General features: G+C 42.1%; 1 protein-coding gene across 3 annotated transcripts in view; it reads left to right on the plus strand.

Annotated features, from left to right (window-relative positions):
• The window catches only part of KNTC1 (kinetochore associated 1), a 99,450-nt gene extending 80,889 nt beyond the window's left edge, over positions 1-18,561 (plus strand). For all 3 annotated transcript variants that reach the window (XM_019038686.4, XM_055358253.2, XM_055358254.2), the window contains 13 exons: positions 596-642; positions 2,031-2,109; positions 4,322-4,440; positions 4,835-4,970; positions 6,193-6,288; positions 6,672-6,728; positions 9,547-9,601; positions 9,688-9,751; positions 11,684-11,813; positions 13,082-13,171; positions 13,724-13,869; positions 15,850-15,940; positions 17,456-18,561. In XM_019038686.4, coding sequence (XP_018894231.2) covers positions 596-642; positions 2,031-2,109; positions 4,322-4,440; positions 4,835-4,970; positions 6,193-6,288; positions 6,672-6,728; positions 9,547-9,601; positions 9,688-9,751; positions 11,684-11,813; positions 13,082-13,171; positions 13,724-13,869; positions 15,850-15,940; positions 17,456-17,479 — 1,134 coding nt within the window. In that variant the 3' untranslated portion in view covers positions 17,480-18,561. The remainder of the gene's footprint in view (positions 1-595; positions 643-2,030; positions 2,110-4,321; positions 4,441-4,834; positions 4,971-6,192; positions 6,289-6,671; positions 6,729-9,546; positions 9,602-9,687; positions 9,752-11,683; positions 11,814-13,081; positions 13,172-13,723; positions 13,870-15,849; positions 15,941-17,455) is intronic.
• Positions 18,562-19,100: the final 539 nt, after the last annotated feature.

Consider the following 19,100-nt stretch of genomic DNA (forward strand, 5'->3'; position numbering starts at 1 on the left):
TAGCTCATGACTGTAATCTCAGCACTTTGGGAGGCTGAGGTGGGAGGATTGTTTGAGGCGAGGGGTTTGAGACCAGCCTGAGCAGCAGTGAGACCCCCATCTCTACAAAAATTTTAAAAATTAGCCAGGTGCCATGGTGTGCACCTGTGGTCCCAGCTACTTGGGAGGCTGAGGCAAGAGGATTGCTTGAGCACAGAAGGTTGAGGCTGCATTGAGCCGTGGTTGTGCCACTGTACTCCAGCCTGAGTGACAGAGCAAGATCCTGTCTCCAAAAATAAAAATAAATAAAAATAAAAATCCAATGCATGTCAGCTCCAGGAGGACAGGAACATTTGCTTTATTTACTCAGGCAATCTATATACTTAGAATTGTGTCTATCATATAGTAAGTGCTCAGTGAATATTTGTTGAGTAAACAAATATGAGTAGACCCATCATTTAAGCAAAAATCTTTTCATAATTTATGTTATAATTTTTCGATGTAAACATAATATCGTATATTAGGTTTTTTTATCTAATAGATTTTCAGAGAGATGAATGTTTGTTTAGTCATAAACTTTTTCAGTTTTTGACCTTTTTTTCCTACCTTTTCAAAGAAACCATCAGAATTATTTGAACTTCAAGAAGATGAAGCCCTACGAAGGTACTCTTTTCCTTTACTTATATTCACCTATATCGTGATGCAAAATAGAAATCTTACCAGTACATTTTTCAGCAGTTGATTTTTTTAAAGGACTTTCTTGATAAAACTCAGGTCAGAGTCTATGAGATGAATCAGTTCACTAATACATGGCTAGGAGTCTGCAGTGGAAAACATCAGAGCCAGCCAAGATCTAGAATTTCTGAACTCCTACGAGGGCGAGGGTTCCTAGCACACCTTTAGCTGAAAGGTGCCTCTCAAGCAGAAGAAAACTCTTTCTTAGCTAGGACTTTGGCCCCAGACCCTTTTATGTTCTCTTACCATGCTAAACTGGGTTGGTTCAGATATGGGCCACCAGATTCTTTTTGCTCTTCTAACCTATGACTGAGGCCTAGAAAGGCACATTGATTTTATCTAATATGCTATCTGATTGGTTATGGCTTGTATTCTTGAGAAGACTCTATCTGGGCTCAAGTCAGAACGAATGTGGCAATCCATTAATGATGCCTGGCACAGGCATGGATAAGGGAGCATGGTGGTTCACATGCCAGCCAGCTTTTTGTCTTTCTAGCCTAAACCAAAAGTAAGCCAAGTGGCCTGGGAGGCCCTATGTCCAGCCTCAGCCTTGGAGAGCTGATAGAAAAGACGTGGAAAGACAACCCCAAGAAACGGATTCCTTCTGGTTTGGAGCAAGCAGAGCTGTCCTAATCACCCATACGATGCCCTCTTTCCCTCTGGACCCCTACCTTGGCCTCATTTAGTCTTTTAAGGGAAAGGCCACCTTTGTTCAAACAAGAAGTAGCTCCTGGTATGTCTACCTGAACTAGCCACCTGGAAAGTCTTGGAGGGAAGTGATTTAAAGAGGAGAGAAAAAGGAAATCCCAAAAGGCTACTTAATGCAAAATTCATAATGTGCTGCTTTTTCCACTAGAAGCTCTGCCCCACCCCTCCTCCAGCTGGCCTGATTCATCCTCCCTTCCCGGAGAGGGGCCAGCCTGCCCTGGGTCTAGAGGTTGAAATGGGCTGCTAACAAGGTCCTGCATACCAAACACAGAATTTCCCATGTGTAGCATTCAAGGGACTTTACAGCTACAGTTTGTATTAATTTCTTAAATAAAATTTAAGGGATCAGAGATTGACTAGCTATTCTATAGGTGAGGAGGCTGAAGCCTGGCATTTATTGTGTGTATTATCATCTTTAGCAATGAGAGAACTCAAGAAAAAGATTAAGCATTCTTTAAAGGGGGAAGCGCAAATGTCATTGACCCATTATCCTTCTGATCTGCCTTTGAGTTGTCTAATGACCGTTCCATGGATAGAAAGATAAGTCTGTTGTTTTGGTAATCAATCACTAAATTAAAAAATAACTGTAATTAAAATTTTTTTTCCAGAGTGCAGTATCTCCTCCTGTCTCGTCCAATTGATTATAGTTCAAGAATGCTGTTTGTATTTGCAACATCAACTACAACCGTAAGCTCTAGAAACTTAATCCAAACTCTTCTGTGCATCTCAGCTTAACATTTTTTTCCTGTTTATTTACCATGCTGGATTGCATTAACAGATGATTCAGATAATGCTCACGTACATATGTATTCAAAGTCTATCTCATCTCCTAAGCAAGCATTGTCTTTTGCACCATGCTCCATTTAGTGCTGGTCTCTGTAACATCTGCTTAGCGTGCTGAATGGTGCACCTATTGACAGTTTCCACTGGCTGTCTGCATTCACAGTGGTTAACTCCCTGGTCAGTCCACATTCCTGAAGCCAGGAGCCAAACAAACTGGCCACAAACAAGTCTCCACCAAGGCCTAATCTGGCTGCATGCTCTGGTCAGACCACCCCTTCTGCCCACTAAATTCTAGCTAGATTGAACTTGCAATTTCCCCTAATGGCAACATGACCTTTAGCTTCAGGTTCTTGCCTATAGAAATGTCCTTCTGAGGCAGTTGGAGCAGAGAGAGGAGAAGGGGATGGAGCCAGCAGGCAAATGATTCTCAGAGAAAAGGAAGAAAAGGAAGTCTGAGGTGCTGATTTTAAAGTCCGTGACAACAAGGAAAAAGCCTCCCCTTATTTTCTCTACATATAAAGACTTACAACCTAAAAATGGTATTCCATGAAAGGTGGCTAGCGCAGCTCACAGCTCAGCTGTGTACATGCTTTTCCTTGCAGTCTGCCTTATGTGTACTTCCCATTAATTAGTATTAGCATGTATTCAAATGGGAATTCACATTAGTATGATATACAGTAATCTTTCCGTATCTGTGGGAGGACTGGTTCCAGGACCCCCAAGGATACCAAAATCTGAGGACGCTCAAGTCTTTTATATAAAATGGTGTCATATTTGCATGTCACCTACATACATCCTCCTATATACCTTAAATCATCTCTAGGTTACTTATAACACAATGCCTGCAAATCACTTCGTCCCCATGGATTCAGTGTAGTACTTGGCATGCAGCAAATTCATGTTTGGTTTTTAGAACTTTGTGGAATTTTTTTTTTTCTTGACTATTTTTGATCCACTGTTGGTTGATTCCACGAATACAGAACCCATGGAAATGGGGGCCGACTGTGGATTCAAAAGTTGAGGTTTAGTAAAATTAATTTTTACTACTTCATCAAGAACATTCTGTTTTGTTTGTTTGTTTGTTTTTTTGAGATGGAGTCTTGCTCTGTCACCCAGGTCGGAGAGCAGTGGCACAATCTTGGCTCACTGCAACCTCCGCCTCCCGGGTTCAAGCGATTCTCCTGCCTCAGCCTCCCGAGTAGCTGGGATTACAGGCACACGCCACCACACCTGGCTAATTTTTGTATTTTTAGTAGAGACGGGGTTTCACCATGTTGGCCAGGCTGGTCTCGAACTCCTGACCTCAGGTGATCCACTCGCCTCGGGCTCTCAAAGTGCTGGGATTACAGGCGTGAGCCACTGCGCCCAGCCCATCAAGACCATTAAGTGAAATTTGTCTTTGGTTTTCTTTTTCTTTTTCTTTTTCTTTTTTTTTTTTTGAGAGAGAGTCTCACTCTGTTGCCCAGGCTGCAGTAGTGCAATGGCGCGATCTCAGCTCACTGCAACCTCCGCCTCCGGGTTCAAATGATTCTCCTGCCTCAGCCTCCTGAGTAGCTGGGATTACAGGCACGTGCCACCACACCTGGCTAATTTTTGTATTTTTAGTAGAGACGTGGGTTTCACCATGTTGGTCAGGCTGGCCTTGAACTCCTGACCTCATGATCCACCCGCCTCGGCCTCCCAAAGTGCTGGGATTACAGGCGTGAGCCACTGTGCCCGGCCATGTCTTTGGTTTTCAATACTGCCAGGGCATGCCTGTAAATACAAGGGCTGCAACAACAGTTGGGGGCCCTCCCTCCATTCTGCCTGCAATTTCACCCACCATTGCTTTTGCACAGTCAGTGCAAATATCAACACAGTGTAAAGGCAAATAACATCTTAGTATCATGAAAATAGCTTTGACCCTTTCCCTCTTGAAGGAGTCTCAGGAATGCCCCTTCAGGGGTCCATGGGCCACATGTTAAGAACCACTGTTACACACAGTGCGTTCCGTAACTGTAGAGATTGACTTTACATTTTAAAATAATGACGTTGTTTATGTTGCCTATGTTGAAATTCATTTACCCAACTACAATGTGCAGGTGTTCAACTCTCCAAACCTCTTTTGGTTTTTCAGACATTAGGTATGCATCAGTTAACTTTTGCCCATAGAACTCGAGCTCTTCAGTGTCTCTTCTATTTGGCTGACAAGGAAACTATAGAATCTCTCTTTAAAAAACCCATTGAAGAAGTGAAGTAAGTAGAAATGTTTAAATTGTATTAAGAAATAGGAAACAGATCATTTTTTGGAGCTGTACCTTTTAAGCCCTGAATTCAGAAGAGCGTAGTAGAGTAGCTGTGTGAATACAGTTCTGTTGCCTTGAATATCCTTGACATTTTGGCAAAGGGAAAATAGGGCTTTGAGAACATCTTGTTTCCATCGTTTCTTGGAGACATTTAGAAACTGAATGTTTTATTTATCTTGTTCAAATTGATTTATATCTAATGTTATTATATATTCAGTGAATATATTTGGAAGTCCAAAATGGACTTTAAAACAAACTGGCCTAATATTTCCATATGGTAGTTTTTATTTTAAATGTAGATGTGGCCTATGAGAATGATTCTTAGAAACGTTTCTGTTTTCCAGATCTTATTTGAAATGTGTAACTTTTCTGGCATCATTTGAGACTTTGAATATCCCCATCACATATGAATTATTTTGCAACAGTCCTAAAGAAGGAATGATTAAGGGTCTGTGGAAAAACCACAGCCATGAGTCCATGGTAGGTACACCTCACTGCCGCATTCCCAATTCCCTGCCCCTACTCAGAATCCTGAAAGAGAAAACCAGGAACAGTCTTTTTGTTGTTGTTGGAGACAGAGTTTTGCTCTGTTGCCCAGGCTAGAGTACAGTGGTGTGATCTCAGCTCACTGCAACCTCCATCTCCCGGGTTCAAGCCTCAGCCTCCCAAGTAGCTGGGATTATAGGCGCCCGCCCACCACACCTGGCTAATTTTTGTATTTTTAGTAGAGATGAGGTTTCACCATATTGGTCAGGCTGGTCTCGAACTCCTGACCTCAGGTGATCCACCCACCTGGGCCTCCCAAAGTACTGGGATTACAGGCATGAGCCACTGCAGCCGACCCAGGAACAGTCTGTATCCCTAAGCAACTCTACTGCTCTGAGACCTTTCTACTCTCCTGTCACAGCGTGTGGATGGATAAGGCAGTGTGGAAGGTCCTTTTACCTCTTTTGCCTTAAAGTCTACCAGCTAAAGTCATCCCTGCCAACCAGAGAGAGCACTTGTATAATCTCTTCCACGGCTTATCTATCCTTATCTGGACAGGGAGAGGAGACTGTCCGGTAGAGAGAGGATATAATTTCTCTTCCTCTTAGTTGCCTATGGGATTTAGCCTCTGAGTCGGTTGGAGGCTGGGGCAGGAAGGTTTTTTGGTCCAACAGGCAAACTTTTTCAATAGAAGAAAGAAAGGGGGAGACATCCGAGGTGGTGTCTGAGTCCATGACAGCAAGAAAAATAATCTTTTTTGTCATGTCTTTCATTAGAAAGATGGGGGTCTTCGATAGACATTCACAGATTAGAAGCATATTTTGTGGCCAGGTGCAGTGGCTCATGCCTGCAATCCCAGTACTTTGGGAGGCCGAGGCAGGTAGAGCACTTCAGGTCAGGAGTTCGAGACCAGCCTGCCCGACATGGTGAAACCCCGTCTCTACTAAAAATACAAAAATTACCCAGGCATGATGGCGGCCGCCTGTAATCCCAGCTACTTGGGAAGCTGAGGCAGGAGAATCACTTGAACCCAGGAGGCGAAGGTTGTGGCGAGCTGAGATCATGCCACTGCACTCCAGCCTGGGCAACAGAGTGAGACTCCATCTCAAAAAAAAAAAAGCAGCATATTTTGTATTAAGCTGCCCTACTTTTCCAAAGATGGCTTGATTTACTGGTGTCTTGGAACAGCATGATTTTTTTCTTTTTTTGGCTTCAGGCAGTAAGATTGGTGACTGAGCTGTGTTTAGAATACAAAATCTATGACCTGCAGCTTTGGAATGGACTCTTGCAAAAGCTTCTGGGCTTCAATATGGTAAGTAAGACTCAATGCCCTCGACTAAGTATATTTGAAAGCTTTTGCACAGCATCCCCTAAACATTTTGGATTGATACTTGTTATGGAACAGATTTATGCTGAAAACACAGTCACTCTCACTGAGTTCATGCCAAACTTAAAGAACTTGGTGTTAGGCCAGAGAGTGCAAAATCCAAAATGACATAAATTTCACTGGAAACAAGTGGAAGGTTCCCTAGCCTTTTTTGATATTTATGAACTTGTAAGTGAACTTCTCTGGCAGTTATCATGGAAGATAAAGTTTTACCAGTACTTCTTCTGGAACTTTAACATCTGGTATTTCACATTGAAATTTTCCATTTTGGTGGTCTTTAGAACTTTTTTATTTTTAATTTTTTACAGATTCCTTATCTAAGGAAAGTTTTAAAAGCCATCTCCAGTATCCATTCTTTATGGCAGGTACGTAATTTTTTAAAATAAATTTTATTGAATTTAGTCTTTATACTTTCTGGCCTTGTGACTGCTGGGGACACTGGGTTAAGCAGTCAGCTCCTTCGTAAATAACAGAACTGAGCCAAGTACAGTGGCTCACTCCTGTAACCCCAACGCTTTGGGAGGCCAAGGTGGAAGGATCACTTGAGCCCAGGAGTTTGAGGCTGCAGTGAGCCGTGATTGCACCATTGCACTCCAGCTCCAGCCTGGGGAACAGAGCTAGATCCTTTCCCTAAAATAAAGAAAGAAGAAACAGAACTAATCAGCTGTAGGATGATTAAAGTTGTGCCTGGACCCGTTAATACTCAGCTCACATCACCTCCTGAAGATACTGTTTTCCTGAGTTTTCCAGGCCTCACGAGTCACATCTTTATTTATGCTCTCAAGACATTTTGGCTCCACTCTGACTTTTGTCACCATATAATTAATTTTAATTACATGTTGGACTGCCCCTCACAGACTTTGAAGATCTTTCACGTCAGATACCCTGGCTTGTTCATCTTTTCTACATTTCACATAAGTTGTGTACCCATATAATCATAATATATATTACGTAGAAATATATAATTTATTCTTTGTTTGATAAATTAGAACAATATAGAAGTATGCTGAGTAAAACATGAAAATTCCCCCTTACTGTTTCCCTTCATAATTATCTCCCTAAGGGAACGACTGCTTACAATTTCCTATGTATTCTAGGGATTTCCTTTTTTTTTTTTTTTTGAGATGGAGTCTCGCTCTGTTGCCCAGGCTGGAGTGCAGTTGTGTGATCTTGGCTCACTGCAAGCTCCGCCTGCCAGGTTCATGCTATTCTCCTGCCTCAGCCTCCTGAGTAGCTGGGACTACAGGCGTATGCCGCCGCGCCCTGCTAATTTTTGTATTTTTAATAGAGACGGGGTTTCACCGTGTTAGCCAGGATGGTCTCGATCTCCTGACCTTGTGATCTGCCTGCCTCGGCCCCCCAAAGTGCTGGGATTACAGGTGTGAGCCACCGCACCCGGCCGAGATTTCCTGTTTTACAGGCATGTATGCTATGTGTGTGCATATCTACAGTGTATATATGCATTTTTGCACACATAAATGCAATCACATTCTAAACAAAGTGTTGTTTTCACATAACAGTGGTCTCTGGAGATTGTTCCATATCAGCACATGTAGATCTATCTAATTGTTTTATTGAGATACAATTCACATGTAAAATTTATCCTTTTAAAGTACGCAATGAAGTAGTTTTTGGTATATGCACAAAGTTGTACAGCCTCACCATTATCTAATTCCAGAACATTTTCCTCACCCCAAAAAGAAAATTCATATCCATTAGCAATCATTCCCCATTCCCCACTCCCTCCAGCCCCCAGTGACCACTAATTTACTTTCTGTCCGTGGATTTGCCTATTCTGGACATTTTGTATCAACGGAATCCCACACTATGTGGGATTTTGTGTCCGGCTTCTTTCACTCAGCATCCACATTGTAGCATGGATCAGAACTTCATTCGTCTTTATTGCCAAATAATGTTCCATTATATGGATATACCACTTTTATTTATCCATTTGCCAGTTGATAAACATTTGAGTTTCTATTTTTGGTCATTATAAATAATGCTGCTATGAACATTTGTGTACAAGTTTTCACTGAACATGTTTTCATTTCTCTTGAGTATATACCTAGGAGTGGGCTTGTTGGGTCTTACAGTAACTCTATGTTTAGCCTTTTGAGGTATTTTATTATTTTTAATGCTTGATTATTCTCCAGAATATGTGGTAAAATATACCCGAAGTTACTTAACCACTCCTCTATTGATGGAAGTTTACATTTTCTTTCCTCTTTTTTTTCTTTAAATGTATAGAGATGGAGGTCTTGCTATGTTGCCTAGGCTGGTCTTAGAACTCCTGAGCTCAAACAATCCTCCTGCCTTGGCCTCCCAAAGTACTGGGATTACAGGTGTGAGCCACCGCGCCTGGCCAGTGTGCTTTCCTTATTCACTTTCTTGAAATTCTTTCTCTTGTCCCCTTCCTTCTTTCCTGTGGCCCTGGCACATACCCGGCTAAGGATTAATTTTCTTTTTTGAGTTGGGTTCTGACTTTTTGCCAAATGGAATAATGAATCAGCAAGGATTGTATAATGAGATCCTGAAAGATACAGTTATGAAGAACATTATGCTAGAACCTTAATCATCTCAAACAGGGAGATATCAGCTTATGATTTTAGTCATCTGGAATATAAACTATAAATGTACAGTTTTGTGACCATTTAACAGTGGCCTCTAGAGAGTGTTCCATATCAGCGCATAGCGATTTATCTAATTTTTTTGTTGAGATACAATTCACTTGTAAAATTCATCCTTTTAAAAGTATACAATCAAGTAGTTTCTGGTATATTCATAAAATTGTACGACCATCACCATTATCTAATTTCAGAACATTTAGGCTGCAATTTAAAGAGAGTTCATAATACCTTTTTCGAGATGGAGTTTCGCTCTGCCACCCAGGCAGCCTCCACCTCCCGGGTTCAAGCGATTCTTGTGTCTCAGCCTCCCGAGTAGCTGGGATTACAAGCATGCACCACCGTGCCTGGCTAATTTTTGTATTTTTAGTAGAGACGGGGTTTTGCCATGTTGGCCAGGCTGGTTTCGAAATCCTGACCTCAAGTGATTCACCTGCTTCAGCCTTTCAAAGTGCTGGGATTATAGGTGTGAGCCACCACGCCTGGCCTAGACTGCAAATTAAAGAGAGTTTGTAATATCCTTAACATGAATATCCCAAACGTGGACTTGTTTTCACAGGTTCCCTACTTCAGCAAAGCGTGGCAGCGTGTGATACAGATACCACTGCTTTCAGGTATTTCGCTCTCTGAAACATTGGCTACAGCATTTTATAGTTGAGTGTGTGTATATCATGGTTGTTTTTTGTTTGTTTGTTTTCAGCCTCTTGTCCTTTAAGTCCTGATCAGCTGTCAGATTGTTCTGAGAGTCTCATCGCTGTCCTCGAGTAAGCAAAATATTTGTTCTACCAAAAAAAAAAAAGTTTGTTGCTTATAAGATTCCCTTCTAATAGATATCTCTTATGAGTAATTCCTTTTTGTTAGGAAGTTAAGCATAACACGTGTTTGTTGTTGTTGTTGTTGTTGTTGTTGTTGTTTTGAGATGGAGTCTTGCTCTGTCATCCAGGCTGGAGTGCAGTGGCACAGCCTCGGCTCACTGCAACCTCCACCTCCCAGATTCAAGCGATTCTCCTGCCTCAGCCTCCTGAGTAGCTGGGATTACAGGTACTTGCCACCATGCCCGGCTAATTTTTGTATTTTTAGTAGAGATGGAATTTCCAAAGTGTTGGGATTACAGGCATGAGCCATCCCGTGAGTAGCTGGGATTACAGGCATGCGCCACGCACCACCACGCCCGGCTATTATTTGTAATTTTATTAGAGACAGCCTCTCAAATTGCTGAGATTACAGGTGTGAGGCACTGCGCCCAGCAACACTTGTTTTGTTTTTTGTTTTTGTTTTGTTTTGTTTTTTGTTTTTGAGACGGAGTCTTGCTCTGTCACCCAGGCTGGAGTGCAGTGGCGCGACCTTAGCTCACTGCAAGCTCCGCCTCCCAGGTTCACGCGATTCTCCCACCTCAGCCTCCTGAGTTGCTGGGATTACAGGCACGTGCCACCATGCCCGGCTAATTTTTGTATTTTTAGTAGAGATGGAATTTCCAAAGTTTTGGGATTACAGGCATGAGCCATCCCGTGAGTAGCTGGGGTTACAGGCATGCGCCATGCACCACCACGCCTGGCTAATATTTGTAGTTTTAGTAGAGACAGCCTCCCAAATTGCTGGGATTACAGGTGTGAGGCACTGCGCCCAGCAACACTTGTTTTGTTTTGTTTTTGAGACGGAGTCTTGCTCTGTCACCCAGGCTGGAGTGCAGTGGCGCCATCTCGGCTCACTGCAAGCCCTGCTTCCCGGGTTCACGCCATTCTCCCGCCTCAGCCTCCTGAGTAGCTGGGACTACAGGCGCCCACCACCATGCCCGGCTAATTGTTTGTATTTTTAGTAGAGACGGGGTTTCTCCGTGTTAGCCAGGATGGTCTCGATCTCCTGACCTCATGATCCACCTGCCTCGGCCTCCCAAAGTGCTGGGATTACAGGCTTCAGCCACCGCGCCCGGCCAACACTTGTTTTTATACCAAAATATCTTGATTATTTTTACAACGTCTACTTCTCATGTGTTGTGCGACTAGTAAACTGAGCATTCTCTAAAATGAGTACCTACTGTATGAGCATAGAGTACTTTTGGTGACTACGCTAAATCATACAGCGTTGTCGCATATATTTTGAGTCTTCTGGCTGGGTGCGGCAACTCACACCTGTAATCCCAGCACTTTGGGAGTCTGAGGCGAGTGGATCACTTGAGATCAGGAGTTCGAGACCAGCCTGGCCAACGTGGTGAAACCCCGTCTCTACTAAAAATATAAAAATGAGCTGGGCATGGTGGCGCATGCCTGTAATCCCAGCTACTCAGGAAGCTGAGGAGGGAGAATCACTTGAACCCGGGAGGTGTTGGTTGCAGTGAGCTAAGATCATGCCATCGTACTCCAGCCTGGGTGACAGAGCTAGACTGTTTCTCAAAAAAAAAAAAAAAGGTTTTGAGTCTTCTGAGAATTTAGAAGCCTATCTTTAGGCATCTGTAGGCTTTCAGACATAATCATGGTAGCAAACAGTAGTCCATGTTCCCATGGGTAAATTCTTTTATTCTGTGTAGAGTGCTGTCAAAGACTCGTGTTACTCATTCCTAAGCATATGTCATGCACCATCACTTTAGTGTTTAAAATTATTAAAAACCTGGACAGGCGGATGACTGTGGAAAGCTAGAAAGGCCAATATAATCTAGTGAATCTGCCAGATTATTAACTAATTAATGTTCTCTCTGGAAGATGTCCAGTCTCAGATGATCTTGACCTGATCGGAGTCGCCAGGCAATATATCCAGTTAGAACTTCCGGCTTTTGCATTAGCTTGTCTGATGCTCATGCCCCACTCAGAGAAAAGACACCAGCAAATTAAGGTATCGTGCACATGATTCCTCTGGGCTGCCAAGGAAATAGAAGGTTTCATCTTGCATGTCCCTTGCAAAAGGTCGCATTTTCGTTTCAGCAAACCTGTAAAGCATGAATACATCAGATATGTGTGAAGCTTGTATGGGGGCTTAGTGGGAGGTAAGACTGAAAGATAGATTAAGGTGCAGCTGAGGGATGTTTTACAAGGGGTTTGGGCCTTATTGTCTATCAGTGGGGAAACAAGTGATTATTTTAGAACAGCAAACTGAAATGATGAAGGAATTATTTTAAAAGGAATAACCCATTAACCCATGTAGGCTTGGACAGAGGAGAGGACAAGAAGTGAAACTGTTGGGAAGCTGTTGCATTTGAGTAGAATTTTATCCCACTTGATCTCTTCATAGCAACCTTGTGCATAGGCAGGGAAGGCTTGAGGGTTAAGTACCCAAGGTAGGGTCTGGTAATGAACTTGAACAAGACAAGAAGGCTACAAGGAAGGCAGCAGACTTAGCAATTGAATGTAGGAGATAAAAGAGGGGGAGAGTCAGATTTTACGTGTGGGTGCCCATCAGAAGGAGCCACAAGCATTTCGGGGACAGAACTTTTAAAAATAACTCTCATTTCCTTTATAATAGAGAACAAGTAGAACAAAGCATTTTGGAATGTTTTACAGTTATCTTCCCTGCAGGTAGACATAGCAGTAGATAGAGATCTACATAAATGAACATGCATGCATTCAGGCTTTTTCATTTGTTTGTTTTTTGTGTTTTGTTTTTTGAGAGTCTCTGTCACCCAGGCTGGAGTCCAGTGGTGCAATCTCAGCTCACTGCAGCCTCCCTCCCGGGTTCAAGTGACTCCCAAGTAGCTGACATGACGGGCTCCTGCCACCACGCCCGGCTAACTTTTGTATTTTTAGTAGAGACAGGGTTTTGTTATGTTGGCCAGGCAGGTCTCGAACTCCTGACCTGAGGCAGTCCGCTGGCCTTGGCCTCCCAAAGTGTTGGGATTATAGGCATGAGCCACTGCGCCCAGCTGAACATGCATATTTTTTATTTGTCATTTGGCTTATTAATTACATTTTTAAAAGCCATCTGTTCTTGTCTTTGACTTTTTCCCCTCTTTTCATCATTCATACACTCATTCCTTGATGTCGTTCAGCGTTTCAGTATTTAAATAGATTTCTTTTGGCACTTAGAAGAGCAAAATACCTGATCAACGGCTCTTGCTGTTGGAATAATAACAATTTTCTATTAATTCTGCTTTGATTTTTCTCTAGAATTTTCTGGGTTCGTGTGACCCTCAGGTTATTTTAAAGCAATTGGAAGAGCATATGAACACGGGCCAGCTAGCAGGATTTTCACATCAAGTAAGAGGCGATTTCATCTCCTTTTTGCTATGAAAATTTTGGTACTAGAAGGTAGTCATTTTCCCAAACCAAGAGTAAGCTGAAAACTGCTATGTCTAGCTGTTTGTTTATGTATAGAATTATTTTGCTTTTATTAAAACCTCAGTAAATTTTTTAACAGGCAGGGACCCTGAGCGTCTTGTTGACTGCTGTGCTCGATGGAAAATTTGTAGCCTTAAGTGCTTTTAATTGAAAACAGATCTTCTTCCTCATAAAAAGTCTCAAAGTGCACAACAACAATTATTTTATTTATTGACTGATGCTGACAGGCCTCCTTTCCCTTTTTACCCCCTCAAAAAGGAGGCGCAGTCACAATGCAGTGCTAATTGGGCTTCCGATTGTCAGAAATGTTTCAATATTGAATAAAGGCTTGATACCTGTCATTCTATAGATTAGAAGTCTGATTCTAATAGATTAGAAGTCTGATCTTAATGATACCTGTAATTCTATAGATTAGAAGTCTGATTCTAATAGATTAGAAGTCTGATCTTAATGATACCTGTCATTCTATAGATTAGAAGTCTGATTTTGAATAATATCATCAATAAGAAGGAGTTTGGGATGTTGGCAAAGACCAAATACTTTCAAATGTTGAAGATGCATGTGATGAATACCAACAATATCACTGAGCTAGTAAACTATTTGGCAAATGACTTAAGGTAAGTTAATTAAAAAAAAAAAAACTTACTTTGGAATTTCCTTAAAATCTATCTTTATAAGCTGGGCGCGGTGGCTCACGCCTGTAATCCTAGCACTTTGGGAAGCTGAGGTGGGTGGATCACCTGAGGTCGAGAGTTCAAAACCAGCCTGACCAACATGGAGAAACCCTGTCTCTACTAAAAATACAAAATTAGCCGGGCATGGTGGCACATGCCTGTAATCCCAGCTACTCGGGAGGATAAGGCAGGAGAATCTCTTGAACCCGGGAGGCAGAGGTTGCAGTGAGTCGAGATCGCACCATTGCACTCCAGCCTGGGCAACAGGAGCGAAACTCCGTCTCAAAAAAAAAAAAAATCTATCTTTATGTTGGAGCAGAATGTCAACTGTAGAGCTATTTGGTTGTAATTAAAAGCTCAAAATATTACATCTCTCACTACTGCACATATCCAAAAGTTAATCATTTAGTAACCCAATTTCTTGGAATATGACCTTAGAATCTGACAATTAAACAGGTCATCTGAACCCCCAAATCAAGTGTCTCACAGCCCTGCTCTAAATCCTACATTACAATTTTATGTCTAGACACTTGGTCAGAACATTAATGACTTTATGTAACATCACTTTTGTTAAACCTGGTTATCTAATTTTCCAGCACCCACAAGTTTAGAAACAATAAGCTTCTTGGGATAGAGCTGGGGGTGGATATGGAAACTGAACGGGAGAAGGAAGAAGTGAGCTGACACTAAAGAAAGGGAAGTTCAAGACCGCAGTACACACCAGATCCATCCCTGCATGTGGTCTAGCCATGCTGGCGCTTGAGAGGTCTTTCTTTCTCATTACCACTCCATGGATTTCCATCTGCTTGTTTATCTCTTGTGATCCAGCCATAATTAGATATTGTCATTTTTGAGCAAGTATTTTTTGAGTTATAATTGATACGTATAATAAGCTGGACATATTTGAAGTCTGCAATTTAGTAAATTTTGACATATGTATACCTATAAAGCCATCACCACAATCGAGAGTGAACATAATATCTCTGAAAGTTTCCTCATGCCCTCTGTGAAGTTGATTACATGAATTAGGTCATTCTTGTGATACCCAAATTCATCAGAGTCGAGGGGCCCAGGGGAAAAGCAGAGTACAAAACATTGCTCCAAAAACATAATTCTGGCCGGGCGCAGTGGCTTACTCCTGTAATCCCAGCACTTTGGGAGGCCGAGGCGGGTGGATCACCTGAGGTTAGGAGTTCAAGACCAGCCTGGCCAACATGATGAAACCCTGTCCCTACTAAAAATACAAAAAAGTTAGCCGAGCATCGTGGCGCATGCCTGTAATCCCAGCTACTCGGGAGGCTGAGGGAGGAGAATCGCTTGAACCCAGGAGGTGGAGGTTGCAGTGAGCCGAGATCACACCATTGCACTCCAGCCTGTGCAACAAGAGTGAAACTCTGTCTCACAAAAAAGAAAAAAAAACAATATGTAACATGTCTCTTTTTCATAAAACCTCTAACCTTCTCTTTGTTCTTTGGACAATCCAGAGACTACCCAGTCTATGTATGTGCCCCAAATTGGAATTATTTCTTCCCAAATAAAACATTAAATTTAGAGATTGGTCTTTACATTTTAATTTTGACTTCAATGCCTCTTTTTCTTTTCTTTTCTTTTTGAAATAGGGTCTTGCTTTGTCACCCAGGCTGGAGTGCAGTGGCACAAACGTGGCTCACTGCTGCCTCAACCTCCTGGGTTCAAGCAATCCTCCTACCTCAGTCTCCTGAGTAGCTGGGACTACAAGTGTGCAACACCACACCTGGCTAATTTTATATTTTTTGTAGAGACAGGGCTTTGCCATGTTGCCCAGGCTAGTCTCAAACTCCTGGACCCAAGCCATCTGTACATCTTGGCCTCCCTGAGTGCCGGGATTATAGGCACAAGGCACTGTGCTTGGCCTAACACTTCTTTTTCTTTTTGATTTTGTAGTTTAGATGAAGCTTCAGTCTTGATAACTGAATATTCAAAGCACTGCGGGAAACCTGTGCCTCCAGACGCCACTCCCTGTGAAATTCTGAAGGTAAAGCTGATGGAAAGTTCTTAGGTTCTAACTTGACATTGTTTATATTCCTAGGGCCGTAAAATTGACCAGCCTTTTCTAGTGTTCTGGAGATAAATGTATTTTTATGTGTAACTGTAATTTTTATATTTTACTTTTTGTGTTAGAGAGTTCTAAACTAGAAATCAAGAGACCACAGTTCTAATCTCAGCCCTGCCACTGGGCAGCAAAGCCTAATGTGGGCTTAGTCTTCAGATCTGGACCCCATGGTCTCTCAGGTGCTTTCCAGCATTACCATTCCTCATAAGGTGGTGTTTTTAATATTGAAGCAGGTGAAAAACTGAATTCTAAAAGGTGTTGATTATTGTCATGCTTGGATATTAATTGCTTTTTAAATTAATTATTCTTCTTTAATTACCTAAAACATATATTCACTGCAGAAAAAAGAGAAGTATGGCCGGGCACGGTGGCTCACACATGTAATCCCAGCACTTTGGGAGGCCGAGGGGCAGATTACCTGAGGCCAGGAGTTCAAGACCAGCCTGGCCAACATGGTGAAACCCCGTCTCTACTAAAAATACAAAAATTAGCCAGGCGTGGTGGCACACGCCTGTAATTCCAGCTACTCGGGAGGCTGAGGCAGGAGAATTGCTTGAGCCTGGGATACAGAGGTTGCAGTGAGCTGAGGTCATGCCACTGCACCCCAGCCTGGCTGACAGAGCAAGACTCTGTCTCCAAAAAAAAAAAATATATATTAGCCTGGCATGGTGGTGGGAGCCTGTAATCCCAGCTACTAGGGAAGCTGAGGCAGGAGAATTGCTTGAACCCAGGAGTCAGAGGTTGCAGTGAGCCAAGATCACACCATTGTACCCCAGCCTGGGCGACAAGAGCAAAACTCATCTCAAAAAATCAAAACAAAACAAAACAAAAAAACAAAGGAAAAAGAGAAATATGAAAGAGCCAAAAGAAAGAGAAAAATACTAAACTGATCTTCAAAATCTCACTACCCAGACATAGGATCACTGTTAACATTTTGCTGTACATTCTTCCAAATTTTTTGTATGTAAAATGTGCACATAATTTATTTTTACTCCCATTTTGAACTTAAGTGCCAGGTAAAATTTTTACTTTGATCATATTTTGGTAGCTTTATTTTTTATTTGCTATTTTTCAGATCGGAATATTTTGGTAGCTTTAGTAAACCTAGGTATCGTGGCTTTTTTCTTCCTTTGGTCCAGATCAGGCATATTAGAATGAGCCCGCATTTTGTTACCTCCCATTAATAACTTACAGGGCTTACCTCCAAGTTGGTTGTGCTCAATGCCATAAGATTACTTTTTTTTCAGAAGGGGAGAGTATTGATTCGGGAGACAAATTTGTGGCCTTTAAAATCTGTTTCTTTCTCATCTAAAATGCCAAATAGTTTGATATGTAGATTCGTATCACTTCACTTAAGTTCTGTAGTTTATCTGACCATTTTCAATTTGAAAAACTAAGTGACTTATAAAAATCACTTCTGTGTTTCTTCCCATTTAGATGTTTCTTAGTGGATTATCGTAAATCACTGAACCTTTTTTTCAAGAAGGACAAGAATTTTGGAGTCTGCTATTAATGGACCATATTTATTACAGTTTTTAAATTGTACAATCTCTGTATTATAGCTATTTGTCTAACATTACCCCACATGTAATAAATAAAACAATATGAGCATAATTGCCCCATAAAGAACTCATGTCCTGAATTAATAAGTCTTTTCATTGCCAGTCACTTGTGCAATTTATAGAGACTATCAACTTTTTGCACCATATATGAAGGAAACAAAGTGTAAAAAGTTTGCTGTCTCCCTTAAGAAAATTGAGTGCTTATAGCCTATGTCTTCCATATAAAAAAGTAAGAATATCAGTCTTTTTAATGTTATTCTAAGAAAATATTGGTATAATTTTAGTGGCAGAGTGTATCAGTCAGAAAAATAAAAGCCACTCTAGATATGCCAAGCAGAGAAGAATTTCATGCCCGGGATTGGCTATAAAGTTCTTCAAAAGACTGAAAGAACAGAAGGGAGGTAGAACGGGGAGCCAGACAAAAGGGAAGAAGGGCTTTGCAGCCACAGATCAGGAGCTGCTCCTGCCCCTGGCTTGGAGCCCCGAGCCCACATGTGCCACTGAGCTGTCGGAGCTGCTGTGGCCACTGCAGTGCTCAGAAGCCCAGGAGTCTCTTTGCCAGTGCTGCTGACAACTTAACACTGCTGCTGTCCAAGCTGCCAAGCCCACCACCAAAAGAAGAAACATCTCTGCACTTTCTCCAAGCTTCTAATTTTTACCCCAGTGCCAAGAAATAGCAGAACCAAACTGGAAGCCACCTGGCTAGAAGTCTGGGAGGAGTGGTCCGCAACTGTAAACCCCCAGCACTGCAGCCGGTGGCCTAGAAAGGCGTGTGGAGCAAAAAGCCAGCACACAGAAGTGTTAATTACACCTGTTATTCTGACTTTGTAGTCCTTTGCCATACTTGCGAATAACTTAAGTGAATTTGATATTACTGGAATTAGTTTGCCTTTATTTTGCCAGTTGAAAAAAAAGATTTTTAAAAAACTCAATGAAACATGATTCAACACATGTTTCGAAGTAAAATAAGTCTGGATTTGAGTTCTAGTTCTATCACTTACTAGCTGTGTGGGCCTCAACAAGTTATTTAATTTCCCACAGAGAGAAACAGGGTGGTGTTGCTGTCACCCAGGCTGGAGTGTAGTGTTATGACCATAGCTCACTGCAACCCTGAACCCCTGTGCTTAAGGGATCCTCCTGCTTCAGCCTCCCGAGTATGTGGGACTACAGGCACACACCACCATGCTTTCCTGATTTTTAAATGTTTTTGTAGAGATAAGGTCTTGCTTTCTTGCCCAGGCTAGTCTTGAACTCTAGCCCTCAAGTAATCCTCCCACCTTGGCCTCCCTAAGTACTGGTATGACAGGCATGAGCCACCTTGCTTGGCCCAATTTCTCACCATCTTAATTCCCTCAAACTGAGGACAGTAAAAGTATCTACCTTCTAGTGGCAGGAGGTTCGAATCAGTTCGTATAAAGCATCTAGGCCAGGCACGGTGGCTCACGCCTATAATCCCAGCACTTTGGGAGACCATGGTGGGCAGATCATGAGGTCTGGAGATCGAGACCATCCTGGCTAAC

This window comes from Gorilla gorilla, chromosome 10 (assembly GCF_029281585.2).
Source record: "Gorilla gorilla gorilla isolate KB3781 chromosome 10, NHGRI_mGorGor1-v2.1_pri, whole genome shotgun sequence".
Lineage (NCBI taxonomy): Eukaryota > Metazoa > Chordata > Mammalia > Primates > Hominidae > Gorilla > Gorilla gorilla.